Source organism: Aotus nancymaae, unplaced genomic scaffold (assembly GCF_030222135.1).
Source record: "Aotus nancymaae isolate 86718 unplaced genomic scaffold, 86718_ANA_hifiasm-v0.15.2.pri h1tg000030l, whole genome shotgun sequence".
Classification (NCBI taxonomy): domain Eukaryota; kingdom Metazoa; phylum Chordata; class Mammalia; order Primates; family Aotidae; genus Aotus; species Aotus nancymaae.
In genome coordinates this window covers 23,070,038-23,087,761 of record NW_026988443.1, presented here as the reverse complement: position 1 = coordinate 23,087,761, position 17,724 = coordinate 23,070,038, and the positions used below count along the sequence as shown (strand labels likewise).

The 17,724-nt window shown below is 54.5% G+C and overlaps 2 protein-coding genes across 5 annotated transcripts in view; one reads left to right on the top strand and one right to left on the bottom strand.

The window, feature by feature from the left end:
• Window positions 1–2,834, top strand: part of SMPD3 (sphingomyelin phosphodiesterase 3) — an 89,952-nt gene extending 87,118 nt beyond the window's left edge. For all 3 annotated transcript variants that reach the window (XM_012437440.2, XM_012437441.2, XM_064383219.1), the window contains 2 exons: window positions 540–696; window positions 973–2,834. In XM_012437440.2, coding sequence (XP_012292863.2) covers window positions 540–696; window positions 973–1,074 — 259 coding nt within the window. In that variant the 3' untranslated portion in view covers window positions 1,075–2,834. The remainder of the gene's footprint in view (window positions 1–539; window positions 697–972) is intronic.
• Window positions 2,835–3,204: 370 nt separating this feature from the next.
• PRMT7 (protein arginine methyltransferase 7) overlaps window positions 3,205–17,724 on the bottom strand; it is a 49,769-nt gene continuing 35,249 nt past the window's right edge. Inside the window, exons 10-19 of one of the 2 annotated variants that reach the window (XM_064383218.1) lie at window positions 17,564–17,699; window positions 16,567–16,650; window positions 15,928–15,975; window positions 14,887–14,976; window positions 10,315–10,476; window positions 8,881–8,955; window positions 6,241–6,401; window positions 5,451–5,547; window positions 5,046–5,194; window positions 3,205–4,486 (exon numbers count right to left, since the gene is read on the bottom strand). In XM_064383218.1, coding sequence (XP_064239288.1) covers window positions 4,402–4,486; window positions 5,046–5,194; window positions 5,451–5,547; window positions 6,241–6,401; window positions 8,881–8,955; window positions 10,315–10,476; window positions 14,887–14,976; window positions 15,928–15,975; window positions 16,567–16,650; window positions 17,564–17,699 — 1,087 coding nt within the window. In that variant the 3' untranslated portion in view covers window positions 3,205–4,401. Of the gene's footprint in view, window positions 4,487–4,988; window positions 5,195–5,450; window positions 5,548–6,240; window positions 6,402–8,880; window positions 8,956–10,314; window positions 10,477–14,886; window positions 14,977–15,927; window positions 15,976–16,566; window positions 16,651–17,563; window positions 17,700–17,724 lie in introns of those variants that run through there. The other variant, XM_021672536.2, reaches the window with a different exon arrangement.

Genomic DNA, 17,724 nt, shown 5'->3' with positions numbered 1-17,724 from the left:
GCCCACAGCAACTGTTCTCATTTCAGAGGAGGAAACAGAGGGTTGGAGGCTTGGTGACATAAGTAGAGTCACATAGCCACATAGGGACAGCCCCACACGAGCGTCCTTGGAGGTGCTCTCCTGGCTCCCTCAGCCCTGTCAACCCAGGAACAACAGTCACAGGGGTGCTTGAGACTCATGGCATAGACCAAGCTTCCCCAAACAGGCCCACTATTGGCTCAGGGCAGAAGCCCATTCTAGGGAATGAGTGGGGTCAGTTCTGTCTGAGTGCAGAAAAAGAAAGTGCTGGCCCCAGGATGGGGTGGACAGAACACCCCGACAGGCTCCGGAGCCCTGTTTCAGCCAGAAACTGCAGGGTGACTTGGCCTGCCCCCAGCCAAGGCCCTTTTTGGACCCACAGGAGAGACAGATCCTAAATGCAGAGCTTTGGTCTGGCCCACCCGCTCCCACCCTGGGATGAGACCATGACTCCATAAACAGCCCCTGCCAGGCCCAGGGGCGGGCATGGGGACTCACCTGCCTCCTGTGTGTGTGGACAGGGTCCTGGAGAGTGAAGAGGGCCGCAGGGAGTACCTGGCGTTTCCCACCAGCAAGAGCTCGGGCCAGAAGGGGCGGAAGGAGCTGCTGAAGGGCAATGGCCGGCGCATTGACTACATGCTGCATGCCGAGGAGGGGCTGTGCCCAGACTGGAAGTCTGTGAGTCAGGCGGGCCCAGGCTGGGCAAGGAGAGGGCGGGCTGGGCCCTGCGACTCTCAACAGTCGAATCCCTGAGACCCCATGCCCCAGGCCGCTCTTACAATGACACCCAACACTCCCTCAGACCCTTAGGGCCCCAGATCCTCCAGGCCTCATCCCTCTGACTGCAGGAAGGTCCCAGCCTGGCACCTCACTTTTAGGGATCCCCAGGCCACTTCTTGCAGGATCTCCTTGGGATCTCACCAGGCTGTTCCTTCCCTCTCCCACTCGCCCCAGGAGGTGGAAGAATTCAGTTTTATCACCCAGCTGTCTGGCCTGACGGACCACCTGCCGGTAGCCATGCGACTGATGGTGTCTTCGGGGGAAGAGGAGGCATAGACCATCTGGAGCAGTAGGGCCTCTGCCAGCCCTTGGAGCCGCAGCCCATCCCTGGGCCGTGTCCCCTCCATTGAGCGCCCAGAGCTGGGGGGAGGCGGGCAGGGGCAGGGAGTCACAGTCAGTGCCCGGGAACCTGGAAGCTGCGCTGTTCTGCGCCTCTGGGCCTCACTGCGGACAGAGGAGTCCGGCCGGCCCAGGGAGCCCCCAGCTGCCTAACAGTGCCATTCTTTCACAACGTAATTTTCTACAAATCTACAGCACAACCAAGTTTGTAACCCGTGGGTTAGTACAAGGACCGGGTTCATGTATTCTCTGTATCTCTTCTTAAGCTTCGTCCAGGGTTCTTTATTTTTGTCTGCTGCCAATGTCGTCTCGCATGCCTGCACCCTCGCATGCACGCTGCCCGCATGCCATGTGCCATGCCATAGCCACAGACCCCTTGCTTGGGCCTCACCCAAGGCCAAACTCCAAACACAACCAGAACCAGCCAAAGAAGCACTTCCTGGGCAGGGCCGCTAGCTCTCCTGCCTCCAGTGGGCCGGCTCCCGCAGGGCCCGAAGGCTACATCTCTACCAGTCGGCCTAGGGCTCCTCCCAGGCCTGAAGGCTACATCTCTACCAGTCAGCCTAGGGCTCCTCCCAGGGTCTCACATTCAAGGGCGGATTACATTTTAAAAAGAAAAACAGAAAAATGTTTTATCACAAAACCAACCCTCACTTCACAGGGTCTGTAAGCCACTCACCGAACTTTGCTCTTCCCGAGAAAAAGGGTCCCTTCCCAGCCCAGGCACAACAGGGTCCGGCGGGCTCTGTCGCCCAGGGCCTCCTCCGGGAGCCTCCCATCTGGGCAGTGGAGCCATAAACTGAATCCAAGAAGAGAGCATCCACTTTTTTACAGGAAGAAGGGAGTCATGCATAAAGGGGGGTGGGGGGGGGTTCCTGATTTTGAAAATAATTGATTTGTAGCTTCTCTTCTATCAAAACCAACACATCATCTTCTTTCTGCCAATCCTCTCTCCCCTCCGGACACCTCTCTGGTTCGGGACCAATCCCTCCCTGGGGACATGCCCCACCCTCGTGCCGGCTGAGCTCAGGAACCCCTGCCTGCCCCCCGGGTGGGGCTGTGGCTCTGGCCTCCCAGGCCCATCCTCAACAGCTACCCCAGCCAACATCAAGGCCACAAGGGGAACCCAGCCTATGAGGCAGGAAGCCAGGATGCAGAGAGGAACCTGGCCCCTCACCACTGTGCGGGCTGGGACAGCAAAGCCGAGAGTTGCCGCTTTACTGGGGCAGGGCGTGGTACTGGCACCCAGGTTTGGCATGGCAGAGCTGGCCAGCAGCCTGTGGTCCTTGATTTGCCTCCAGTTCCAAGAGGCCTACAGCCCCCAGCACTGCCTCTGCCCACCTGCCTTTAAAACAGACTCCAGGGCTGCTCCTGCCATGCAGCGAAGGTTTTGTCTGTTTCAAAGTTTGAGACTCAACTTGAGGGACTGTTTTTGACAATCCCCATTGACCTTCCCTCCTCGTGGTGCCCTGGCCCTGCACCCAGCCTGGCCCAGGGCCAGCTTTGCGAGGTGAGGCTGGAGGGAGCACCAGGACCTGCTGTCTGTTGTCAGCCCCTCCTGGTGCTGGTGCCCTGATGCTGTGCCTTGTCATCCACTAAGCTGCAAGAGGGACCGAGAGAGGACCACACAGCCAGCCAGACGCCTGGCCCTGTGCTGGGGCAAACACTGCGGAGCCCAGGGAGCCTGGCCCTAGGACATGTGTCCGTGATGACACTGGTGTGTCTCAACCTACCTGGCCTGGGAAGCACCACCTGTGCCCCGCCCCAAGCCCCACCCACTCAGTCTACAGCCAGGAAGGGGCTGCTGAGGGCGAAAGTCCTGCGCGACTCTCTGTCCAACCTGCTCCTCCAAGGGTCTGGCCTTCATGCTGTGGAGCCACCCCCACCCCGCCACCCACTCCCAGAAGCAGCTGGGACTCTGCTCACACAAGCGACTGGGCCGGCCCTGGACCCCTAGACCCCCTGAGCCGCATGCCGGCTGCCTACACAGGGAGAGCAGCTGAGGCCCAGGCAGGGCCCCCACACCAGACCCCAGAATAGCTTTCCCACCCAGGCACCTCCCCTCGGGGGGGCAGCAGGCATGAGTCAGGGCTGCACGCTCCTCCCCTCCCACCTCACAGGCGGCCTTAGGCAAGTCATTCTCTGTCATCACAAGGTCTCCTCTGCCTAGCCAGGTCCTGGCATCCAGAGCAGGGACGTGCGGGCCCCAGGCTCCCACACACCTCCCTCTGCGCCAAGGCCGGGACCACCAACCACACATTTCATCGTGGCTGCCTGTGGGCTCCCAGGGCTTGCGTACAGGCCAGGCCTGTCCATTGATTTTTAAAAGTGAAACTGCTGGATCTCAGATTCTGTGGCATCTAAGGCCTAGCAGGAGTGGGCACGCAGGTCACCCAAAGCCCACACCAAGGCTCTGTGCCTGTCCTAGGCCCCAGTCAAGGAAGTCATGAGGTGGGGGGATCCGCTGAGGAAGGAAATGTTCATTTGTCTAAAACCACCTTAAGTATATTAATCTTGATGCTTTTTAACTATTGCTTTTTAACTTGCTGAGATTTAGAAATACTGTTATAAAAAAAAGTTTTTTAGTTTCCGTATTTTTTTCTGTATTGTATCTTCATGGGACATTAGGGGTTTTCTATGGTAAGCACACCTACGGTTTTGGTAAAAACATTATCAAATATACATCCAGACGGTTCTTCCCTAGAAGAAAAACAATCTTTACACCTGATAAAACATTTTGAAAAGAGAGGTGTTCTTTTTCCTTACTGGTGCTGAAAGGAAGGATGGATAATGAGGAGAAAATAAAACTGTGAGGCTCGAGGCTGGTGTTCTCCACTTATTTCATGACTAGCTGGGGCCAGGCCTCAAGGGCACGTGTGGGAGCAGGGGATGGACTTCCTGCCTCCAACTGCAGGATGGGCACCACCCACGCCTGCTTTGAATACAAGGACACCGGGACTCTGCTCAAACAGGCAGCTTGCCTGGCCTGGAACAAGCCTCACCTCCTGAGCAGCGAGCCGGAGGCCACTCAGTTCTCTCACTTGGTGTCTGCTGTTACCTCTGAGAGCTGAGACATAACCAAAGGGCATCGTGTGGGAGAAGCTAGGCCATGGCACCTCACGCCTCTCTGGCCCCCAGGTGAAGCAGGGCTGGACAGGGGCCGCTCCAAGCCATACACCATCTGCAGGAAGGGCTTTCCAATCCGAGGGTGGACAGGGCTGCCTCCCAGGTCCCCTTCCTGACAGCTGCTTTCCTGGGCCTGCATCAGGAACTGCTCTGGGACAGCTGCCTGGTGTCCAGTCTCAGGTCCTGGCAGGCCACCAGCTGGTACAGCAGTGAGGCAAGACACCTATGGATGTGGCTTGAAGTTACCTGGCAGGTGAAAGGGCCAGAACCCAGGCCTCTCAGTCTGGGTCTTCAAGCCCCAGAGACCCAGTCACAACTCAGTGTCTCCACCCCCTAGAAGGCCAGAACTCTCCACACTCCTAGCAGAAGCCAGAAGAGCAGGGACCAGGAGATCCCTGAGTGGGACAGGCAGGACAGGCTCCCACATGGGCACTGCTCACCAAGGGCGGCATGGACAACCTCACCCCGCAGCCCCACAAGCCTCCCCTGCTTCTACTCCCTCCCGTTAGGGAAAGATGTCTCTGCCTTCAAGCTTTCTCAGCACCTCAGAAGCACAAGCAGGGGGATCTCCCCAGCCCCTCCAGGGCTCCAAATTCAGTCACCCGCTCATGCTCCCTGCCACAGCTGGAGCCAGAGGCCAGTAGTGCAAACATGCAACACGGCGAGGCGTCTCCCATCTCTGAGGCCGAGCAGCTCCCAGAAGAAGAGCATCTTCAGCCTTCCCCTCAGAAAGCCCTGAGCCACTTTATTGCCCAGAAGTGGTCAGTTGGGTGTCTTCGAGCCTGAATTCCATGGCGATGTCGCCAGTGTCAGGGTGAAACTCCACCACATAGTTGACCATCTGTGGGCCGCCCAGCGGCACTCTGGGATCTGGGGCAGGGCTGAAGAAGTAGACGGCCTGCTTGCAGTGGGGGTTCCAGCAGCAGCCCCCCTGTAGGAGGAAGAGCAGGAAGACAGTGAGGGCTCCCTGGCACCTGAGCCTCCTTCCTGGCCAGCCTCCAGCCCAGGCAGCTTGCAGTGAAGAGAAGCTGCGCAGAGGCCAAATGATTCAGGACCACCAGGGGGGCCTTAATCTAGCCCAAAGAACTTGTGACAGAAACACCCATAGCATGGGGGCAGGGAGGCCTCCCCAGAGGGCACCTCTCTCAGGGTCCACACCCACTCTGGGCCCAGCACACGGGCACTACCTCGGGGTCCACAGGCTCCAGGAGACCAGTGCTGAGCATGCACTCCGGGGTCAGGTGGTACTCCATCCACAGCACTGCTGCATGGCTCTGCCCGGGCCTGCCAGGGAGAGGGGGGCCCAGCAGAAACAGTCACACAAGAGACAGGGAGCATGGCTGCAGCTCCTGTGCTTTTCAGAAACCTGTGGTCTTTCCTACTTCCCACCCTGCCGGGAGCTCCTAACACTGCACCTAACTAAACTCCCCTCAGAAAAACCCCAGCCAGAACAGCCACAGCCAAGCCCCGACCTGAGCCGCCCCAAGCCCTGTAGCCGGGCCACACATGTGGCAAGACCAGTGTGGCTGCAGGGTCCAGGGGGCTTGAGGCACAGCCTGGCACTGAAGGCTGAAAGGGCCCTCTGATACCATGGACAGCACCCCGGGAGTTTGAGCACAGGAGCAGGGCAGTGCAACCTATGCCTGGACCCAAGCAGCACTCGCTGACCCCAACCTGCTTCAGCTCCCAGGCGGGTTAAGGAAAATGGTACATCGGTGACTACAGGAACCAAACTCCCATCTTCCTGAGCCGTGATCCAACAAGGGAGCCTCAGCTGTAGGGGGGCGAGTGGAACCCTCCCTGGCTCCCCCCACACTAGCACACACAGGACCGTGGGGACCACCACATGCACAGGGGCGCTGAGAGAGAAGGGCAAGGTCGTGTCAGCGTCTCCCAGGCCAGCTGCTTGCCAAGGGGATGGGAATTCCGAGGCCAAGCAGCAGCCCCTCCGTGCCCCCCGGCCTTCCCTGCACCCACCTCTGGAGCTCCACAGTGCCCTCAGCACGCAGGGGTTGCAGGGGCACCAGCTGCTGGAAGTCAAAGGCCAGGATCTGCCAGGGTTCGGAGAGGCTGCGACATGGGTACTCCCACAGCGGGTGGGGCTCGGCCTCCCTGCTCTCCCTGAAGTCCAGGGCACGCTGTGAACAGAAGTGGGCCTGGAGGCTGCAGAGACACGTAGCTGGCCAGACAGAGAGACCCCCTCCCCAGCTTGGCTCCCACTGACTGTGGTCACAAGGGGTGTGTGTTCTCCCATAAAGATGCCGAGCACCCAGCAAACCAGCGGCTCCCGCTCTCTGCCACTACTCTCTCAGTGGCTCCACAGGCACCCCTCACTCTGAGCCTTGCTCTCCAGATTTTTAAGATGGGGTGGTGCCACCTGTCTCAAGCTGTTCTGAGGACCACACGTCTACATCAGTGGTGAGAACACCCAGCACCTAGAAACTTGGTGACCACCACAGCTGTGTGGCCCTGAGAGGTGGGCCCTAGGCCACGGGGAGGGATAAACACATGACAGAACAGCCCTGGTGCCTGGCGGCAGACAGGCTGAAAACACCTGCATCCAGGAGGGATGTAGAAGCTACCTGGAGGAAGGGAGCTGGCGGGCAAATGGGAGCTGGTGGGCAAATGGGAGCTGGCAGAAGCAGGGCCAGAGGGGCTTCAAGGACAGAGCTAAGCCAGGAGAGCAGGCCAGGGCACCCAGGCCAGCCAGGCCACTCTGCTGGGGTGTGTGGGGAGCCATCTGGGGCATTCCCGCAGTGGGAACGTGGCCAGACTCAGATCTACAAGTTCAGGTGGGCTCCGTGTGGAGGATGGCCAGAGTGGGAGGGGCCCAGACCAGGACGGCAGCAGTGAGGGGCAGCCTAGGTCGGAGGCTTGCTGGGAGCATGAAGACCAACGGCAGGGAACAGGAGAATTCACCAGGGAAGATACACCCGGGGCCCTGGGCCTGGCTGGTCGTGTGAAGTGGCACCAGGTCTAAGACAGGGCACTGGAAGGGCCAGGCTAAGGGTGGCGAAGGGCAGGTGAATTTGGAAATCATAAAAGCAAAAATACCTGGCACCGCCCACAGGACACCCACTGCTCTCAGCCATCTGTGTGAGCACACGAGAGACGGACACTGGCCCAGGACCAGAGTGGAAGAACCCTATCAGCAAGAGGGGACAGGGACAGCCAGGGCCAGGTCAAGAGCAGGGGCCCAAGGGAGGCGTAGAGCACACAGATCCAGAGCATGTGGGGCTCGGCACAAATGAGATTTCTAGAAGCATGCAACAGTCAGTGGTCTGCTGTGAGTGGCAGGTAAGATTCAAACTGAAAGCATCCACTAGGTTTAATTTACTTAAAAAAATGTTTGGGGCCAGGCACGGTAGCTCACCCCTGTAATCCCAGCACTCTGGGAGGCCGAGGCAGGTGGATCACAAGGTCAGGAGTTCAAGACCAGCCTGGACAAGGTGGTGAAACCCCATCTCTACTAAAAATACAAAAATTAGCTGCACATGGTGGCATACACCTGTAATCCCAGCTACTCGGCAGGCTGAGGCAGAGAATTGCTTGAACCCAGGAGGCGGAGGCTGCAGTGAGCCGAGATCGTGCCACTGTACTCCAGCCTGGGAGACAGAGGGAGACTGTCTCAAAAAAAAAAAAAAAAATGTTCACATAGGCAATCCATGTTCACTACAGGCAAATGTGAACAGAAAGGCAAGCAGAGGCAGAAAAGCCCCACCTCCTGATGCGCAGCTATTGCTGCAGGGCTGCTGCTGCTCCCCGCTCCTCCAGTGCCCGTGAGATTTCTCTTTCTTTTTTGAGACAGCGTCTCGCTCTGTCACCCAGCCTGGAGGCAGTGGCGCAACTGCAGCTCACTGCAGCCTCCACCTCCCAGGCTAAAGCCATCCTCCCACCTCATCCTCCTGAGTAGCTAGAAATACAGGTGTGCACTACCATGCCTGGCTAATTTTTTGTATTTTTTGTCTTGCTATATTGCCCAGGCTGGTCTCAAACTTCTGGGCTCAAGCAACCCACCTGCCTCAGCCTCCCTGAGTGCTGGGATGACAAGCAGGAGCCACGTGCATTTCCTTAATACATAGTATGGCCCATGCTCCTCACCCTGTCCCTCTCAGGTGATGGAACAGGACTCCCAGCTTCAGTCCTCATGAATCCAAGGACCACTGGCGCTGTCAGGACAGTCCATGGTTCTGGGGAACGCAGGCCTGGTTGCTACTGTTCAGGGCTTTGCCAATCCCTACCATGTAAATAATCTGTGGGACACTCCTCACATACCCCTCCCTGGGAATAGAGCCCCCACCATGAAAATGGCTGCCTAAGAAGGTTCCTAGACTGCCTCTGGAAAGGCTGCCCCAAGAGAAAACAAGCTGGGGTCACTGGCGGGGGCAGTTCCAATGACAGGACGTGCAGGCCCAGTGGAGATTCTGACTCAGGGTGACAGCACAGAGCCAAGAACAGGCCTAGTACCAAGCAATGCTCGTGGTGAACCACACAAAATGGCAGCACCTGACCTCACTGCCCCCACCAGAAGAGCCTGTGCTGCCCAAGCCAGGTCCCTGGCAAAGGACGGCGCCACAGGAGTGGGTGGGTGGGACTACACAGTGTGGCCCTGCCTACCTTAATCATGTCGTCCATGATGTGCATGTCGAAGCCTTCGCAGTCACGACAGGGGCTCCGGATCCGCCACAGGTCCTGTGAGGAAGGAGCAGCCCTGTCAGGACGCAGGAGAATGTGGCAGCAAGAACAAGAGACACAGCTTGCTGTTCCCTGCACACCTGAGAGAGACCCCCAAGTATGAAGGGGCTCGGAGAGACCAAAGATCCAGGATGGTTTCTGTAACAGACTCAGTCGGGCAGGAACCTGCAAGCTCTGGCATGACACCCGAGTCCTCTCCGATGAGACAGCCAGAGCTACCAGGCTAGAGGGCTGCACACTCGTGCCCAGGCCATCCTGAACACCATCTCTCTGGGAAGGAATATGTAAGCCAGCTCTCCCCCCAGGATCATCTCCATTTCACAACAATCCTAGGGAGAGAAAAAGGCCTTGCCAAGAGGAACCCAGAGGACACTCAGCCACGCGGCCTTCCCTCCCTTCCTCCTAGCATAACATGCATGAATCACGACATCCCCTCTTTGGCTGTGGAAATCTGGTAAACAAGTAACACAGGAGCAATGTCCAGAAATTAAGTGATGGAGTCACTAAGCTACTAAGAGAGAAACCACTCTCATCAAATGAGATTCACTCTCCATTTCAGGTTAAAGCTTTTCGAAATCCTTTTAATAAAAATGCCCTTCCCAGGCTGGGCGCGGTGGCTCATGCCTTAATCCCAAACCTTGGGAGGCTGAGACGGGTTGATTGCCTGAGCTCAAGAGTTCAAGACCAGCCTGGGCAACATGGTGAAACCCCATTTCTACTAAAATACAAAAAATTAGCCAGGCATGGCGGCATGCACCTATAGTCCCAGCTACTCAGGAGGCTGAGGCAGGAGAGTTGCTAGAACCTGAGAGATGGAGGTTGGGGTGAGCCAAGATCGCTCCACTTCACTCCAGCCCGGGGCAACAGAGTGAGACGCTGTCTCTACATTTAAAAAAAAAAAAAAAAAAGTCCTTCCAAAAATGACTTTGTGACTGTGGTTTCTCTTTGATGAGAAAATTAAAAGGAAGATTTTCCATTTTTTTCTTGCATAAAGCAGCTGACCCTTCCATCTCAAAATGCTTTGAACTGAAGCCTTGGCTCTTAATGAGAGCAGAGCAGACCGCACCGCATGGCTTCTGAAACGCTTAATTTATAATTTTTAATTATTCTGATAAGCCACAATTGTAAAATGACAACATTCAGCCATTTCCATTTCATATGTCAAATTATTGCATTTTGAAAAAGGCAAGCATCTTCTATTCAACCCCACAGTGTGCTGACACAGAAAAGAAAAAACAAGCTCAAATCATCAAGGCCCGAGTTACTCTACAGGCACCCAAGGCTCCTGCAAGAAAACAAGGTTCCCCACCGGCTTCCTCTGCTTTTGTTTTCTGCAACACCCCCTGGGTTACCTACCGTGAACTCCACAACCACAGCGTGCAGCGAGGCCGCCTGGGGCATCACCACGGCGCCTGGCCCCAGGTGCTGGTCCACAGTGGTCCGAACATACCAGAAGTAGAGGTTGTGCCATGGCAGCAGGCTGGTGGTGAAGAACGGCTCACCCAGGAGGAGAGAGACCTGGTAAGCAGGGCGAGAAGCAGGGCCCAGGTATCAGGAGGGCTCAGTCCAGGAGTGTTCACAGGAACACAGAAGCAACAGGCCACTGAGTCACTCAAGTCATTCCCTCCCTTCTCTCCCTCCCTCCCTCCCTCCCTCCCTCAGCCACTCACTCAGTCACTCATTCAGTCACTCATTCACTCATTCTGTCATTCACCCACTCATTCTGTCACTCATTCAGTCACTCACTCAGCCACTCATTCACCCACTCACTAATTCACTCACTCACTCAGCCACTCACTCACTCCCTCCTTCCCTCAGCCACTCACTCACTCAGTCACTCATTCAGTCACTCATTCACTCACTAATTCTGTCACTCATTCACCCACTCATTCTGTCACTCGTTCACCCACTCACTCACTCATTCACTCACTCACTCATTCAATCACTCTTTCCCTCAGTCACTCACTCACTCAGTCAGTCACTCAGTCACTCTCAGCCACTCACTCACTCCCTCCCTCCTTCCCTCAGCCACTCACTCACTCAGTCACTCATTCAGTCACCCACTCACTCATTCACCCACTCATTCACTCACTCATTCGGTCTCTCACTTAGTCACTCACTCACTCATTCATTCACTCACTCAGTCACCCATTCACTCACTCATTCACACACTCATTCGCTCAGTCACTCACTCATTCACTCAGTCACTCATTCACTCACTCATTCAGTCACTCAGTCACTCATTCATTCAGTCACTCAGTCACTCATTCACTCACTCATTCAGTCACTCATTCACTCACTCATTCACTCACTCAGTCACTCACTCACTCATTCGGTCACTCACTCATTCACTCACTCACTCCCTCAGTCAATAAGCGGGGTACCTGCCCTGGAGGCTGTAAAGATTACAACCAGATATGAGTCTGGTGCTCAGGAGGGCAGAGTGGAACAGGGAAGCAGACAAGGTGGAGGCGACCCCATGTGAAAGAAAGCAGCAAGGAAGCGGGGCACAAAGGAACCCCAGAAATAAAGTGCCAGAGGGGCTTCCAGAGTGGCATCCCGTCAACCCCCACTCAATGCTTTATCTCAGGACTTACTGGGGCTTGTCTCTGTCTCTGGGCACCACAAGAGCAAGGACTGGTGGCCCAGCATCCCAAGCAGTAGGCCAGAGCCACGCCCAGATGTTCCATGAACATTTGTGACTAAATGAACAAATGCATGATGAAGAGCCTGAATGGCCGAGGCAAGGGGCAGCAGGGGCAAGAGCAAGTCTGGGAGACAGCAAGGCCCCCCAAGGCAAGGGTATAGAGCTGGATAGGAGCAGCCAGGTCAGGGTAAGGGGCTGGACTCATTCTGGAGGTGGTGGCAGGGGTGGGGGTGTCACTACAAGCTTTCATCAGGGGTTCAAAATCAGAAGGAATGTGATTTAGAAGATCCTGCTTAGGACTACGAAGAGTGGATAGGAACCTACTGGTGCTGGGAATGGCAGTGACCTAGGAGAGTGAAGAAACAGTCCTGGCAAGAAACAGAGACTGCAGGATGGGAGGAGAGAAAGGGGTGGCAATGGCTGTGGGGGCAGCCGACCCCGGGCAGGCCCAAGCAGACGGGCACCAAAGGGAGGCCAGTCAGAGATGATGGAGATGCAGCGAGAAATGCTGGGAGACAGAAAAGGAGGGAGGAGTGCTTCCACTCCCAGCATCAGGAACAAGATAGAAGAGGAGGCCAGGAGTGCCACTGCTCCCAGCATCAGGAACAAGACAGATGAGAATGCCTGTTCCCACCACTCCAATTCAATGCGACCCCAGTCTACCGGTGCCCCACACAATGGCTTTCAGAATCATCTCCTATGTCCTCATCTATGAGGGAGAAAGGGCAACTTGAGCATTTATAGCAGCATTACTCACAACAGCTCAAAAGTAGGAGCCACCCAAATGTCCATCAGCTGATGAACAGATAAATAACATGGCCTGTCCACACAATAGAATCTTATTCAGTAAGAAAGAGAAATAAGGTATTGATTTAGGCTACGACATGGATGAGCCTTGAAAACGTGAAGCCACATGAAAAGAGGCTGGCCATGAAAAACCACATACTGTCTAATTTCATTCACAGGAGATGCCCAGAATGGACAAGCCTGGAGACAGAAAGGAGAACGGGTGCCCAGGACAGGGGGACTGCGGACAAATGGGGAGTGACTGCTGATGGGTAATGAGACGATTCTTAAACTGATGTGGTGACAGCCACAGAACCTTATGAACATACAAAAATCACTGAGCAAATCGTATGGTATGTGAATTATATCTCAATAAAACTGTTATTTTTAAACTGGGCAAAAGGCTTAAATAGACATTTCACTAAGCAAGACATAAGCACACAAAAAGATGTTCACCAGCATCAGTCAATAGGCAAATACAAATTAAAACTATGCTAAGACATCACCACACTCCCACTAAATGGTTATGCTAAAAAAAGCCGAAGCCAAGTGCTGGTGAGAATCCCAGAACCTGGACCCTCAGACGTTACCGATAGAGACATAAAATGCACAGCCTCCTCGAACAACAGTTCAGCAGTTTCTTAAAAAGTTGACCGTAACTACCACATGACCCAGCAATCCACACCAAGGCATGTGCGTAAGAGAACTGAGGACATATATCCTCACTAAGACCGACGCACACATGTTCACAGCAACCTTATTCAAAATGGCCAAAAAACTGTACCCAATCCAAATGTCTCTAGGCGGGGGAATGGAATGCTATGCAGCACTGAAAAGAATGAAATGGGTTAACCTCAAAGACGCTATGCTCAGTGAAAGGAGCCGGACTCACAAGCTCACACACCGTATTACCTTACTTTTGAGAAACGCCAGGAGGAGGCACACGCTGAAGATAGAAACAAGACCAGTGGCTGTCGGGCCTGGGGAATGGGTGTGCTGACTATTAACAGGCTCCTGGGAATTTGGGAGGTAAATGTTCTCTTTCATTTCTTTTCAATTTTTTTTTTTAGAGACAAGCTCTCACTGTCAGCCATGCTGTAGTGCTCTGGCACAAGCACAGCTCACTGCAGCCTCTAACTCCTGGGCTCAGGCGATCCTCCCACCTCACCCACATCAGCCTCCTGGGACTACAGGCACGTGCTACCACACTTGGTTAATTGTTTTATTTTTATGGAGACAGGGTCTCCCTATGTTGCCCAGATTGGTCTTGAACTCCTGGGCCCAAACGATCCTCCCACCTTGGCTTTCCAAAGTTCTGGGATTATAGGCATGTGCCACCATGCCTGGCCTGGAAATGTTCTAAAATGAGACTGGTGATGGTTAACTCCATACATTTACTTTAAAAAATCACTGATCTGCACACTTGAAATGCATTAATTCTGTGGTATGTCAATTATATCTCAATAAAGCTGTTATTTAAAAAAAGACTGGCAGGAAAGATGAACAATGACAGCTCCACTTTGGGTGAGTCCAGTTTGAAGGACCTGTGTCAAGGAAAGGTGATGGGCTGGTAGCTGGACATGAGATTTGAATCCAAAATAGTAAAGTGTGAAAGCCGACTCTGATGGTCACTGATTCACTCATGGGAAGGAACCTGATTACCAGAGAGGATGCAGTCAGGGGAAGGGAGGGACATGGGGAGAGGGACACAGAGCAGCGCAAGGAAAGGATCAAGACTGACAAGAAGCAGCGAGGAAAGGGAGGGGAAAGCAGCCTCCCCAGCACAGGCAGAAGTCCCAGGTCACAAGGACAAGCGGCTGGAACAGATGAAGCCTGCGGGGAGACCATGGGAGTAACAAGGTTGCTGGCAGAAGCAGTTTCAGGGCCTGGAAGCCTAACTGCAGCAGGAAGCTGTGGACGGGAAGTGAAGACAGGAGTGCGGTGAAGAGGAAGGGACATGGTCTGCTCCTAGGAACCCCAAGAGAGTTGCTCTGTCCTGACGTGAAGGAGCAGAGATGAGGCTGAGCTAAGAGCAGTGCAGCTGGGTGCAGTGGCTCATGCCTGTAATCCAGCACTTTGGGAGGCGGAGGCTGACAGATCGCTTGAGCTCAGGAGTTCAAGACCAAAAAATACAAAAATCAGCTGGGTGTAATGGCACATGCCTATAGTCCCAACTACTCAGGAGAGGTGGGAGGATTGCTTGAGGCTGGAAGTTTGAGGCTGCAGTTAGCTGAGATCACACCACTGCACTCTAGCATGGGAGACAATGTGAAACACTGTTTAAAAAAAAAGAGCAAAAAAGAGCAATGCAACCATCTGCTTAATGGGCAGCTCCATGAAAGCCTCACCACACTCTTGATGGTGGGAGCTCCTAGGAGATAAGTTACACGGAAAACCCACAGTGAGACCCCAGGGACAGGGTGTGGCCTGGGCTACTGCAGCATATGCTGCCCACCATAACAGCCCAGCACGGCCAAGAGGCTCCCGCTACTCACCTTTCTACCCTTCAGGTCCTCATTTGTTAATGATTCCGGCCGTTTCTCTATGATGCTAATTTTATCTTCCAAGTGGTTAGCCTTGAAGATCTTAGAAAGAAAACCATAAAATTACTGTATTCATACTAAAGTATTGTTTTTGTCAGGAAAAAAAAAAAAAATCTCTCAAAGTTGCACTCTCTGCTTTGAATTTTCTGGCCAAATCGTTCTGGAGCACCACTTTTAACTGCTTTGTGGAAATTCTCTCCTTGAGAGGCATCGTATAGACCATGGATGAGATCAGGAGCAGAACGGGACAAAAGCACACACCAGGGCTCAGTGCAGGCCTAGAGCTCTGGTGAAAGGGGTTCCCCTTTGGATAGGAAATCAAACCAGTTACTGGCCAGGGAGAGAAATCCCATCTCCCATCAGGCTGTGAGCACTGACTCCCTGAGCACTGATGTCCCAGAAACACATTCTACATTCAGTTCTACCATGACAGAAATCTGTTTTTGTAGCTTTATGTGAAGTGAGGAGAAAAGCGTAAACTTCTTCAGACACAAAAAAACAAAGCAAGGCTGGGCGCAGCGACTCATGCCTATAATCCCAACACTTTGGGAGGCCAAGGTGGATGGATTAACTGAGGTCAGGAGTTTCAGAGCAGCCTGGCCAACATGGTGAAATTCCATCTTTACTAAAAATATAAAAATTATCCAGGTGTGATGGCGCGTTCCTGTAATCCCAGCTACTCAGGGGGCTGAGACAGGAGAATCCCTTGAACCTGGGAGACGGAGGTCGCAGTGAGAGGAGATGGAGCCACTGCACTCCAGTCGGCAACAGAGAGACAGTGCAAACACTTGCCTCTATTTCAGTGACAGCCACCCCGCCAGGCCTTCAGCTGCTCTCCAGGCAGCAGCCAAGACGACACAGAGGCAGGGACTTTCACACCATGCTGCCACTACTCCTCCGTTCCCAGGAGATGCCACTTCAAAGCCATCAACCCAGACTCAGAAGGCCAGCCCCAGAGGCCCTCTTGCTATTGTAGCAACAATTCTCACTTACTTTTCTCATCAGCTTGTGAGAAGCTGCTGAGCTCTCGATTGTAAATACCTAAAGGGAACACCATGCTATTAGTTGTAAGATATTCACTTAACAAAGAAAAATTTAAAGATTAAAATCTGATAAAACCATCCCAAGGCAGAAGCAGCACCTGAACAACTCTCCCTGCGCTCATACCCCTGGGCTCATTCCCCCTCCTGCGCTCATTCCCCCCAACGCTCATCCCCCACACCCCACGCTCATTCCCCGCCCCCGCGGAGCTCATCCCGTGCCCCCATCATCCCACCCCCCTCCTCATTCCTCGCCCCACCCCACGCTCATTCCTTCCCTCGCCCCGCTCATTCCCCTGCTGCGCTTATCCCTTCTGTTTTCATTCCCCACTGTGCTCATTCCCCCACTGCTCTCATTCCCCCCACTCATTCCCCCACTGTGCTCACTGCCCGCCCCCCGTGCTCATTGCCCCCTGTGCTGATGCCGCCTGCACACGCAGGTAATAAAGCCCCCAGTCCCTGACCTGAGCATACTACGCCCGTAACAGTGGCCCTTACAAAGAGCCTTGATCACAGAATTGTGCACCCAGACCACACAACGCCCTAACTCACGAGCCCACCTCAGGAGGCTGACAAGGGTGCACGTCAGTACCTGCTCCGCCCCGAGGTGATGGGCCAGCATGGACATCAGGCTGCCATCACTGACACACAGGCACACGCTGTCTGGCTTCAGCACCTGTGGGGAATGGGCAACCTCAGCACAGGGCTTCCTCCAGTTTGCCAGAAGATTCTTGCTGGCAAGCTGTCAGAAATGCTTCCCTTCTCATCCCACTTGCCCAGATCTTGGACCATCCCCCTGCATCCCTGTGCAGTAACCACCCCCAGCCTCAAACACACCCGCCTTGCTCATGTCTCCCCACCTGTCCCCACTGTCAGAAAAGGCAGTCCTCAACCCAGCCTAGAGGCCCTGCAGAAGGCCTGTCCCACCTGCAGGAGGCCACCTCCCAGTCCCTGACAACAGGCTTCTTCCCTGTCTGGAGACAGCACAGACAGCTGAGGGCCTCCAAGGCTGTGTTCACAAGGGATGCCTTTCTGGGTGACAGACTCCTCTGAGAGAAACTCAGGATGGCTTGGATCCTCCCCCACCCCCCTAAAAAATGCACACATGCACACTTATTTCTGCACAAGGGCCTCAAGAGACCCTCCCTCTAAGCCCCATCTGTAATCTCCAGGCTGAGTTCCCTGCTATAGGTAGCAGGGAGCACACGTTTTCAGGTAGGAGAGTGACATGATCAGATTTACATTTTAGAAAATTTTAGAAAGGCGGCAACACATGGAAGAGGAGAAGGGTGGCCGAATCCACTGTGACCACCCACAGCAGTGACTGTGTCTAACAAGGCAAAGGCGTCCAGCAGGAGCCCAGCCAGAGGCTTTCCCTGGAGAGGAGAGAGCAAGCCCTCAGGAAGTCCAGCCCCAGGCTCTCCAGCTTTCTGCTCCAGTGCCCACCCCAGAAGGCACTCACTGAAGCCACTCATAACCAAGAGGACACAGAAAAGAAAATTAGCAAATCCTAAGCAGAGTGCTGGAGCCCCTGGGACAAACTCCTTTTTCCCTTTTCCCCACAAACAGCCAAGGGGCTGGACACTTACAGTCTTCAGGGCCTGGACATATCGATCAGTTCTGTTCTGATCATTGATCTCTCCAAACCGTGGCCGGTTCCAGAGCAGGTGAGCCTGGCAGTCGCATACGGGGCGCATCTCGCGGACCCTCTCATTGTTTTCAGGGCTAGGTCAGAAGATGAACAAACAGA